This window comes from Ranitomeya imitator, chromosome 6 (assembly GCF_032444005.1).
Source record: "Ranitomeya imitator isolate aRanImi1 chromosome 6, aRanImi1.pri, whole genome shotgun sequence".
Lineage (NCBI taxonomy): Eukaryota > Metazoa > Chordata > Amphibia > Anura > Dendrobatidae > Ranitomeya > Ranitomeya imitator.
In genome coordinates this window covers 450,345,297-450,357,554 of record NC_091287.1, presented here as the reverse complement: position 1 = coordinate 450,357,554, position 12,258 = coordinate 450,345,297, and the positions used below count along the sequence as shown (strand labels likewise).

The 12,258-nt window shown below is 41.7% G+C and overlaps 1 protein-coding gene across 1 annotated transcript in view; it reads right to left on the bottom strand.

The window, feature by feature from the left end:
• SLCO5A1 (solute carrier organic anion transporter family member 5A1) overlaps positions 1 to 12,258 on the bottom strand; it is a 172,725-nt gene that overhangs the window by 22,314 nt on the left and 138,153 nt on the right. Inside the window, exon 6 of the mRNA XM_069731460.1 lies at positions 1,583 to 1,781. Coding sequence (XP_069587561.1) covers positions 1,583 to 1,781 — 199 coding nt within the window. The remainder of the gene's footprint in view (positions 1 to 1,582; positions 1,782 to 12,258) is intronic.

Here is a 12,258-nt window from a genome sequence, read left to right as displayed (position 1 = left end):
AGCAAGAGCGTCCTTCCCTCCCATTCATATGTTACATGGTTGACAATTCATTAGAATAGCTGGCTGGTAAAGGAGAATTGAAATCATGTAAAGTGATGGAATAACACTAGGATCTACCACCACTTAACAATCGGTTATTATCTGTGTTTTGCAAGTGAGTGGAACCAGGTTCAGTTCCCTGCAGGGGAAATATGCCAGTGGGCACAGCACTACACAAGAGCACATAGTGGTATCTTCATTCTTAGGATTGGTGGGGGATACCATTACCCTAACGATATGCCTCACTTTACGGCAATAGAAAACCCCTTTAAATCCCAGCTATCTATGTAATACATGAGTGTTCTTGTTCAGTCAAAGCACCAGACAGTCATGTTGTTTTTTTAGCAATAGGGCTGAATGGGGTTTCCAAGTATGGGATCTTTCTCTGTAACAGCCATATTAGGGAGACAGTGAAAACTCTAAAAAAAAAAAAAACACCTGGGAATACAACCGCTATGTATATATAGGGATACGGAAATATTGTGTATAGCTATATATAGGTTATATAGTGTACACTTGTTTCTATGTGTGTACTGTAGGCAGCATTTATGAAAGACTCCCCAGAACTAAAAAAAAAAAGCAAGCAGCTGAGATAAGGATAAAAAACACTGCCATTACCGCTCTGCTACTCCAGTGATATCAACAGTTGCAGCAGTCATATTGCATGCATTCACATGACCGCTGCAGCCAGTCGTACATACTGTTTGGCTTCGGGAGACAATGGTATGGTATGGTACAGGAGATGATTTGCTGGATCCTGGCTCAGCGCCCATACACATAGTCTATGGTCGCCGGCCCAGAGTCTTGCAATCCTCCTCCTAAGGGCAGAGACAGACGGCCGTATTTCTCGTGCGATAATCGCATCGCACTGCATGGACTGGCCGGCACCTCTCCTGACCTGAGCATGACAGTGTGATGGATTACTATGCAGCTGTCAAGCTCAGGTCAGGAGAGCCGACAGACAGTACAAGGCTTACGATGCGATTCTCGCACGAGAAATACGGCAGTCTGTCTCTGCCCTATCTGTGGTCATCCCTGGCACTTTGTCTGATTAGCAGACCTCGCTAATTATTGTGGCACAAAGCACACATCACATTGTTCCAGGCCGTCAGAAGAGGCATGGGGAATGCCAGCAGGAGGGAGCAGGTCTTCAGGGCTCTGGTCTGGCAGTCATAGACTGCACACATGAACTCTCGGCCAGGGTCCTGCAGGATCTTTTTGTTTAACCCTACACTACGTGATGATTGCAGTCAAGTTATCATTGACCATTTAGGACCAGTCCAGTTGTGGTGATGGAGGATATTTAACTGGTAATTATTTCATAGAATTCCCTGCTATGATAAAAAAAAACAAATCATATCACACAGCTCCTATAAATTAATACCATACCAGCCAACATCTAGGGAAGCATTCAGGAAAGCCCCAGTAAAGGGGCAAAGCTCAGCTTTTGGCAGCACTAGCCATGAATCCAGCCCGGGCTGTCAGGATATTGCGTCACCAAAATGAATGCTCTCCGATACGGTTCCATTTTCTGCATACTTACCCAGTCGTGTAAGGTATATTGATTCCACCCAGATTGATACTTTCACATCCCACAATGAAAAGGGTGGAAAAGCAGAGCAGGGAGACGCCGCTGCAGATCATGGCCAGTTTGGCCGATTCCCGGGCACTTAGCTTCAGCTTCTTGATGATGTAGCCACCAAGCACAATCCCCACACCAGCACTTGGCACAATGATGAGGCCTGGAAGCAGAAAAAGAAGAGACCATCATCATCATCTTCTAATCTCACCTGAGTCCTTGATTGCTTTCCGCTTCCACCGTATTCGGTCATTTACAATATATGTAATGTGCATCGATACGCTTTATTACTATGGACACAGAGGTGTCAGCTGTAATAATGCAGGATGACGATTAAAAATAACGAAAATGATCTGATTAATCTCTTGCTCAGAGTGAATTCCCCCTAAATCAAAAATTATTTTTGATCAGCTTATTGTATATCACAGTTTGCTAGGTTTCCTTTTTTTCTTGTCAGTTTTATATTGCTTAATACCAGTGTAATATGTCCAGAGACAGTTCTGACTCCCATGCTCTGTAACTTGTCATCCATCCTGTTAGAGTGGGCAGTTACTCTTTGTCAGCATTCTGCCAGCACGGTAGGTGCTAGAACGTTCTCTCCCACATATCCCATGCATTAAATTGTGCTTGCATTGTCCAATTGCTTGCCTGCTCGAAGCTGAAAGCCTTTCTGTTATGTACTCCATAAAAACAAAAGAGAAAATTTCCATCGTACTCACATTTTAGGAAACACCTGTCTTTATTTTACGGAGTGCTCTATGGCTAAGGGTGCAGTAGGTGCCAGAAATGCATCGGAGAGGTTCCTGTGCATCATACTTGTTTGGATTCTTAAAGATATGTATTTGGAATAAAGCTTGGAGATTAGATGTGCCTGTCTGCCTGTCTTTTTTGTATTGGACCTTTCACATTGGTCACTGTAATGTTGGCTCTACATTTTCTGACACTACTGGTAATTACAAGGGAACCCTTCATGGATTAGTAGCTCAAATTTGAAAAACCCGCTGTGCCAGGACCAAGCAACATAAGACAGACGTAGATACTGGAACCGGAACTAGGAGAACCCAGGCCCCAGAATCAGTCACGCATGGAGCCACCATGCATCCCGTGGCCACACATCACCAGCTATGCATGTTACCTCTAGTTTAGGCCTTGTTTCCATTTATCCATCCACCCAGCTTGGTTTCCCCAGCGTGTTTCAATAATGCTGGAAGGAAACTGATGCCGGAAGTGATCCCTTAGTTTTTCTATGGGATTATTCCCATTCATCCGCCACATTAGTGGATGCCCCAGTATAGCTTTGGAGCCAAACTGTGCATCAGCTGTGTCCGGGACAGGCTTTAAAAAACTGACCACATGCTAATGATATCATAAAGCCAGCCATGCCAGAAATAGAAATAGCTAAAAGATGATAATAGCACAAACTTTATTTCATATAATGCAAACCAGGCTCCTGGCTAAAACAGAATACAAATTAGACAAACCCCAGGAATTAGTTCACCAAATCAAGGCACATTCTTGGATTTTTTTCATACATGTGGTTTAAAGAGCTGTAAGAAAAAATTTGTGTAAGAATTCAAATTATTTTTGTCTTTGTGAGGCCGAATTTTTATGTTATTTTTATACTCTTTATTTTTTCGGTAATATTGTGTCTATTTTCACTTTTTTTATGATCAGAAAGGGCCACTAAAATATGTTTTATACTTTATCTGTTGTTGCTTCCTATACTGTATGCACAACGCGTGTTCAGCTCAGCAATATGGAAGGTAAAGATGGTAATTAACCCACCAGATACATAATCTTGTGCAGCTGCTATATTACGCAGTGGCATTTTAGAGCATTATTGCAGAGTAATGTGCAGACCACTTGGATATTTACAGTCTATCTGTCGTGCAATACAGGGACAACCACCAGAGGGCGAGGAAGGAAGGTAACAGGAGCTCACCTCAAGCGGAGACCTGTAGAGCCGGGTACACTCCGCTAGGGGGCAGTAGAGAAGAAGTACAAGCCGAATAAGCAACAGCCTGGAACGCAGTGTCAGAGGAGGAGGCAGGAGCAAGGTCTGAAGCAAGCCAGAAGTCAAAAAGCCGGTAGGGAGCGCGATAGCAAGAGGACGAGACGAAAACACAGCCAGAAACGTGCCAAAGGTCAGAGCCAGACGTAGCAATACAAAACAGGAACGGAAGATGGATGGGCAGGTCAGAAGTCAAGCAGAGAAGGTTAACCCCCGCCTGACCAGGTCGGGGAGCAGAAAGCAAAGCCCGACCTGGATCATGACACTATCTATGGGAAGTCTGAAAACAGTTAAAGGGGATGTCCAGTCCAAACCGATAAGTCTGCAGTCACTGTGTGTGACTGTAGGCTTATGAATCCCCAGTGCGCGCAATGTGCGCTGCGGGGATTCGCCAATTTCAGACACGTGACCGGAGAATATGTATGAGTTATACATTTCTATGGAGCAAGGACCACGCTATCTTGTCGGCCACACCCGCTGGTCAGCTGCGTCACTAGTCGGCTCGCGACCTCGCTCAATACAAGTGTATATAGTGAGGCCATGCCCACTGGCCAGGAGTATGTATAAGGCTACCGTCACACTATCAGTATTTGGTCAGTATTTCACATCAGTATTTGTAAGCCAAAGCCAGGAGTGGGTCAAAAATACAGAAGTGGTGACGTGTTTCTATTATACTTTTCCTCTGATTCTTCCTCACCTGGTTTTGGCTTACAAAGACTGAAGTAAATAACTGACCAAATACTGAACATGTGAACGTGGCCTAACTCATACATACCCTCCATTGCCATGTTTGAAACCAGCGAATCCCCACAGCGCACATTGCGTGTGCTGGGAGGATTCATAAGTCTACAGTCACACAGAGTGACCCCTTTAAAAATAGAAATAGTCCCACTGATGTGTTCATTATTATTATTATTATTATTATTATTTATTTATATAGCACCATTGATTCCATGGTGCTGTACATGAGAAGGGGTTACATACAAGTTACAAATATCACATACAGTAAACAAACTAACAATGACGGACTGATACAGAGGGGCGAGGACCCTGCCCTTGCGGGCTTACATTCTGTTCATCTCTAATAAGGTCTGCGAGAAAAGGCTGTCAGGATAATATTTCACATATGAGGTTTGCATTTGATAAATTGCAGGTATTCTATACATTTTGTATTATTTACTCATAGATTGTAAGCTTGCGAGTATTATCCTGTAATGTCTATTGTCTGTACAAGTCCCCTCTAAAATGTAAAGTGCTGCAGAATATGTTGGCGCTATAGAAATAAAAATTATTACTATTAATATTAATTGGATCTTTTTTCCGTGAATGATAGCACATTTTATATTTAGAAAATGCGGTCTATAAATTTGTTGAGATCTATTATTGAAATGAACCTTATCTTACAGGATCTCTAGTTTATGTCATGGGATACATTTTGTGATATACTCAGATTTTTGTGTGCATCAGTATTTTTCTTGTATTTGGTACTAGTAGAGAATATAATTTGTATTCCAGCTGAAATAAATTATCCATTATCCACTGAACTGGAGATCATTGTTAGATTAGTGTGTGTCTGACTGTTGGGATCATGGTTGGATTAATAAATTCAACACAAATTGAATTCTACTCAAATTTTTTTTTACAATTCACAAATGCAGATATTTTGTAATAAGCTTCTGCGCAGATTCGGTATTTTCTGAACTGTACAGGGCTATCAAAAGGTTAAAGAATGTTTAGAAAAATGATACAAATTCTTATACTTACCTCAACACTCACTTCTCTGGCTCCGCCAGTTCTCACCATCGCACATCTGGTTCTCATCGCGGCCTCAAATCTCCATTGCGCGGGCTGAAATTACCAGGTCTACCAAATTTAGCCAGGACTTATCAAATTTCCCGGGAAAATACGCGTGAACAGGCGAATTGGAATTTTGCCTGAATTGCTCATCTCTAGTTGCGGCGCCTAAAAATCATCACCTGAATGGGTGTAGGGTTCAGCTCACCTTTGACAACAAAAATATTGTACTTATTTAGACATCTTGTCCTGTTTGCACTGTATAACTATTCCTATTCATTTCTCGGAGTCAATTATATCCAAATGTTTCTATGGATGACATCCAAATATTTGTAAGGATACATTTCTATTCTAAGTACATGCTGAAGCCCAAATTCCATTCTAAAATTGATGTTGTTCAGTAAAGTCAATGGAGATTGAAGACAGAGTGGGGGCAAACACTTTTAAAGGGTTGCACCTGGTGTGAAGGCCTCCAAGTGTACCATACCAATCAAGGTACAGGTCCTTCTCAAAAAATTAGCATATAGTGTTAAATTTCATTATTTACCATAATGTAATGATTACAATTAAACTTTCATATATTATAGATTCATTATCCACCAACTGAAATTTGTCAGGTCTTTTATTGTTTTAATACTGATGATTTTGGCATACAACTCCTGATAACCCAAAAAACCTGTCTCAATAAATTAGCATATTTCACCCATCCAATCAAATAAAAGTGTTTTTTAATAACAAACAATAAAACCAACAAATAATAATGTTCAGTTATGCACTCAATACTTGGTCGGGAATCCTTTGGCAGAAATGACTGCTTCAATGCGGCGTGGCATGGAGGCAATCAGCCTGTGACACTGCTGAGATGTTATGGAGGCCCAGGATGCTTCAATAGCGGCCTTAAGCTCATCCAGAGTGTTGGGTCTTGCGTCTCTCAACTTTCTCTTCACAATATCCCACAGATTCTCTATGGGGTTCAGGTCAGGAGAGTTGGCAGGCCAATTGAGCACAGTAATACCATGGTCAGTAAACCATTTACCAGTGGTTTTGGCACTGTGAGCAGGTGCCAGGTCGTGCTGAAAAATGAAATCTTCATCTCCATAAAGCATTTCAGCCGATGGAAGCATGAAGTGCTCCAAAATCTCCTGATAGCTAGCTGCATTGACCCTGCCCTTGATGAAACACAGTGGACCAACACCAGCAGCTGACATGGCACCCCACACCATCACTGACTGTGGGTACTTGACACTGGACTTCAGGCATTTTGGCATTTCCTTCTCCCCAGTCTTCCTCCAGACTCTGGCACCTTGATTTCCGAATGACATGCAAAATTTGCTTTCATCAGAAAAAAGTACTTGGGACCACTTAGCAACAGTCCAGTGCTGCTTCTCTGTAGCCCAGGTCAGGCGCCTCTGCCGCTGTTTATGGTTCAAAAGTGGCTTTACCTGGGGAATGCGGCACCTGTAGCCCATTTCCTGCACACGCCTGTGCACGGTGGCTCTGGATGTTTCCACACCAGACTCAGTCCACTGCTTCCTCAGGTTCCCCAAGGTCTGGAATCGGTCCTTCTCCACAATCTTCCTCAGGGTCCGGTCTCCTCTTCTCGTTGTACAGCGTTTTCTGCCACATTGTTTCCTTCCAACAGACTTACCATTGAGGTGCCTTGATACAGCACTCTGGGAACAGCCTATTTGTTGAGAAATTTCTTTCTGGGTCTCACCCTCTTGCTTGAGGGTGTCAATGATGGCCTTCTTGACATCTGTCAGGTCGCTAGTCTTACCCATGATGGGGGTTTTGAGTAATGAACCAGGCAGGGAGTTTATAAAAGCCTCAGGTATCTTTTGCATGTGTTTAGAGTTAATTAGTTGATTCAGAAGATTAGGGTAATAGGTCGTTTAGAGAACCTTTTCTTGATATGCTAATTTATTGAGACAGGTTTTTTGGGTTATCAGGAGTTGTATGCCAAAATCATCAGTATTAAAACAATAAAAGACCTGACAAATTTCAGTTGGTGGATAATGAATCTATAATATATGAAAGTTTAATTGTAATCATTACATTATGGTAAATAATGAAATTTAACACTATATGCTAATTTTTTGAGAAGGACCTGTATTTGTAGTAAGCACTGGAGAGTAATGTCTCTAAGCAATAACAATCAAAAGGGCAGATGGGATTGGCAGTACATATCAAGGTTGATTTTCTGTACAAGGTCTCACATTCTTGAGGACCTGGCACAATCAAATCACCGGCCCACTGATTCAGGTTCTGTTCACATATGCGTTGAAGCCTACATAAGTAGCATTTCTTAAACTAACACACAAAAAAAATATGATCAGTGATGAGCTTCTCCGAATGGTAAAGTTCGGGGTCCGTACTGAACATCTAGTGACTGAACATGGACTTCTCCTGGGTTCGGCACCCCCGAATAGAGCTGCAGCGCAGAAAGTCAACAAGCTTTTCCAGTGTGGACACTTCCAGTCCCATCATGCCATGGCTGTGATTGGCCGGCGCAATATGTTAAAAAAAGAAATAAATAAAAAAGACATTGGGTTCCTTCTGTTTTTTTATAACAAGCACAGGTAAAGCAGACAGATGCGGGCTGCAGCCCTCAGTTGTCTGCTTTATCTTGGCTGGTTATCAAATATAGAGCCCCCACGCTGTTTTTTTTAAATTATTTAAATAAATAATAAAAAAGGCATGCCCCCCCCCCCTATTTTTTTTATAACCAGCCACAGTAAAGCAGACATCTGGGGCTAGTATTCTCAGGCTGAGAAGGTCCATAGATGTTTGTCCCTTCCCAGCCTAAAAAAAGCAGCTTTGGCGCTTTGTCCGGTTCTGCCCGCTTGCCGTGGTATGTTGGCGTGATATTTTGGGGTTGACGTCAGCTGTGTAATGTCCGCTGATATCAAGTCAAAAGCAATAAATACACACACAGAGAAAAGTCCTTTCATTGTAAAAAGAAACTCCCAGACCCTTTTTACACACTTATTGCCTTTAAAAATAAAATAGTCCAAAGGGTTCTGCCGTAAATCCATCCCACGATGATCCCTTCTGTGAAAGGTGACCTCAGAAAGGTTACCGCAGTTCATCAGCTATGAACTGCGATAAGCTGCCTGATGTCAGCGCTTGTCACAGCAGATGGATTCACACGCTACTGTCATTGTGTTCCGGCTCCCGTGCTGAGCGGTCACATGACTGATGTCACCACTCAGCACTGCATCCGGATGTAGCAAAGTCGGGGATCGTCGTGGGATGTGGGATGAATTAACAGCAGACCCCTTTGAATTATTTTTTTTTAAAGGTAATAAATAGATAAAATAGGGTAATTGTCTGGGAGTGCCTGTTCCATGATAGGACTTTTCTCCGTGTGTTTATTTCTTTTGTCTATCGGGTCAGTCTTGGGGGTGTCTGATAGACACCTCTCCATTACTAACCCCTGATCTTGGCATCCGTGGACATTGCACAGCTGACATCAATCCCAAAACCATTACCCTGCTTGCCATCGCCCCAGGGGAAGCGGGATGAGCTGAGGTTAAGCACCAGAATTGGTGTATCTAATGCATGCACCATTTCTGGGTGGCTGAGGGCTGGTGTTATTAGTCTGGGAGGGGCCAACATCTAAGGCCCCTTTCCCAGCCTATTAATATCAGTCTGCAATCTGTTTGCTTAGCCTTTAATAACCAATAAAGGCTACGCAGACAGCTGTGGGCAGATATTAATAGGCTAGTAAGTTTCATGGATATTGGCCTCTTCCCAGAATAATAAAACCAGTCTGCAGATGTCTGCTTTCCCTCAGCTGGTTAATAAAAATAAAGGGAACCCCACGTCATTTTAAAAAAAATTTTATTTATTTATTACCGTAGCTAAATACATGGACAGTAACCTACACACGCACTGCACTAATTATATATTTCACTGACATATTTCTTTCTATGCAAAGGCGACAGCTAGTGAATAATCTCATCAGCCTCACCTGCTCTCACTGCTATCAACGAGAGAAGGCGAGGCAGATGACAGTAGTAGTCATCAGGCACATCTGACCGGCGGTAACCTATTCACTGCCGGTCACACTGGCTGGCTCACACTCTGTCCTCTGTGTGACAGTGTGGGAACCTGCAGCGGTCTGTGAGGCCCAGCGGCTGTGACCGGTAGTGACTTCAGTAAGGTTACCAAGGATCAGAACCAGTGTTTCCTATGTTGTCACAGAGGACAGTGTGTGAGCCGCTGGATGTTCGGGCCCCCATGAATGGGATTCGGGATCAAGTTTGGGTACCGTTCTGGCACCCAAACCAAACTTTTTTTTATAAAGTTCAGACAAACCCGACAGACCTGAACATCCATGGGTCTGCCCATCCCTATTCATGATGCAAAAAATATACACTGAAAGAGAATTGGCATGAATCAGACACTGGTAACATTGTTTCAGCCATGTATGTTTTAGTAAGAAACGCTGCTGAGGCTCATAGAAAACATACATTGAAAAGTCGGCCATGAATTTGACATCTTGGATAACTAGTCTGAGGCTGGACCTGGCTGTCTATACCACCCACTTCCCTAGATTGACATGTTTTTGCCTAAACAATCATATAGGGAAAGACCCAGTTAGTCACGGAGAGTAGACAGGAAGAAGCCACCAGGGACCTTCCCCAGAGGAGTCATCCAAGACGTATAGTCCCTATAAGTTTTCTCCAAAACACCCCAGAATTTCAGAGGAAAACATACAAAGCTCCAATAACACAGCCAGTGTCCGATTAATGCTTACTGTGGTTCAAATTATCTGACAGGTTTCATTTTAACACAAGAAAAGTCACTGGATTTGTAAATTTAGGTGTTGACTTACACCTTTCTGCATCGTGATATATTTGTTATTTTAAAGAAATACTACATTTGTACATTGTTGATTCCAGCAAGGTTAGAAGAATTATTCTTTACCTAAAGTTAGCAGAAAACATGCCAGTACCAGGCAGATCCATTCTAAGTCAATAGGGATAGGGTCCATAGCATTTTGATGGCGCTGCATCATGCATCCCAGAAAAAAATGGCAAAAGTGTTTTACTTTCCTGTGCTATTCTCCTTGTATTCTTATATGTGTGCTGTTTCTGTTTGCATTTATATACTGCAATTGTTGATGTCACAATATAGTGCATTACACATCAAATCAACCCGGGAAATATAAAAAAGGTATCTAAGCCTAGCCACAGACTTTTCTAGGAAGATCCTCCAATAAAATGTCTACAGTGAGTCAGCTAGCAATTAGCCAAAAATTGACCTGAGCAAGTACAGCATCCAAATTCCTGGCTCTCAAAGAGTTCAATTAATTTAAAAGGGATTTGGGTGCGTTTATTGAAAGAAAGAATATTAGAACCTATCTTTAGTGGAGTGCTTGAGATGGGTCAATGAGCCAGGAATGTATTACAATTCTCGTATAGTATCGTCTTCAAGAAAACAGACTACTACTTAAGGAGGTTGCTTTATCTGGATATACACTGTGTGATCATAAAGTGAACTAAAAGGACTTGAGTCCACACTGATTTGTTGCAGACTTTTCACAATGGAAAATGAGCATTAGAAAAGCTATTTTGCTGCAGATTTCATTCTACACATTACAAAGGATGAAATCTGCGGTAGAAATCTACAGCTTTAATTTATGTCCTGCAGACTTCAAATACACAGCGTAGGTCCCTACACTGATAATGGATGAGATTTCTCAAAATTCCATTGACTTTGCTAGGACTGCACTACGCGATGGATTTTTTGCTGCCTATTACGGGGTTAGGGCTCATTCAGATGCCAGTGTTTTTTTATTTTTAAGAGTGCAAAAAAAAATCCAAGTTTCATGAATGTTTTTGATAGAGTATCAATCAGAGTTTGGTCAGGGTGTTAGTTTTTACCATCAGAGTGTCATCAAAGTTTGGTCAGAGTATTAGTTTTTACCATCAGAGTGTCATCAGAGTTTGGTCAGTGTTAGTTTTTACCATCAGAGTGTCATCAATGTTTGGTCAGTATTAGTTTTTACCATCAGAATGTCATCAAAGTTTGGTCAGAGTATTAGTTTTTACCATCTGAGTGTCATCAGAGTTTGGTCAGTGTTAGTTTTTACCATCAAAGTGTCATCAGAGTTTGGTCAGTATTAGTTTTTACCATCAGAGTGTCATCAGAGTTTGGTCAGTGTTAGTTTTTACCATCAGAGTGTCATCAGAGTTTGGTCAGTATTAGTTTTTACCATCAGAGTGTCATCAGAGTTTGGTCAGTGTTAGTTTTTACCATCAGAGTGTCATCAAAGTTTGGTCAGAGTGTTAGTTTTTACCATCAGAGTGTCATCAGAGTTTGGTCAGTGTTAGTTTTTACCATCTGAGTGTCATCAGAGTTTGGTCAGTGTTTGTTTTTACCATCAGAATGTGATTAGAGTTTGGTGAAAGTGTTTGTTTTTACCATCAGAATGTCATCAGAGTTTGGTCAGTGTTTGTTTTTACCATCAGAGTGTGATCAGAGTTTGGTCAGAATGTTAGTTTTTACCATCTACAGTACGTGTCATCAGAGTTTGATCAGTGTTAATTTTTACCATCTGAGTGTCAGAGTTTGGTCAGAGTGTTAATTTTTACCATCTACGTGTCATCAGAGTTTCATCAGTGTTAGTTTTACCATCTGAGTGTCATCAGAGTGTGGTCAGTGTTGGTTTTCACCAACATAGTGTCATCAGTTTGGTCAGAGTATTAGTTTTTACCATCAAAGTTTCATCAGAGCTTGGTCAGTGTTAGTTTTTACCATCAGAGTTTGGTCAGTTTTTCTCGTATGAAAAAAAGAACAGAGAATTTTCTCAACATTCTAGGAATAA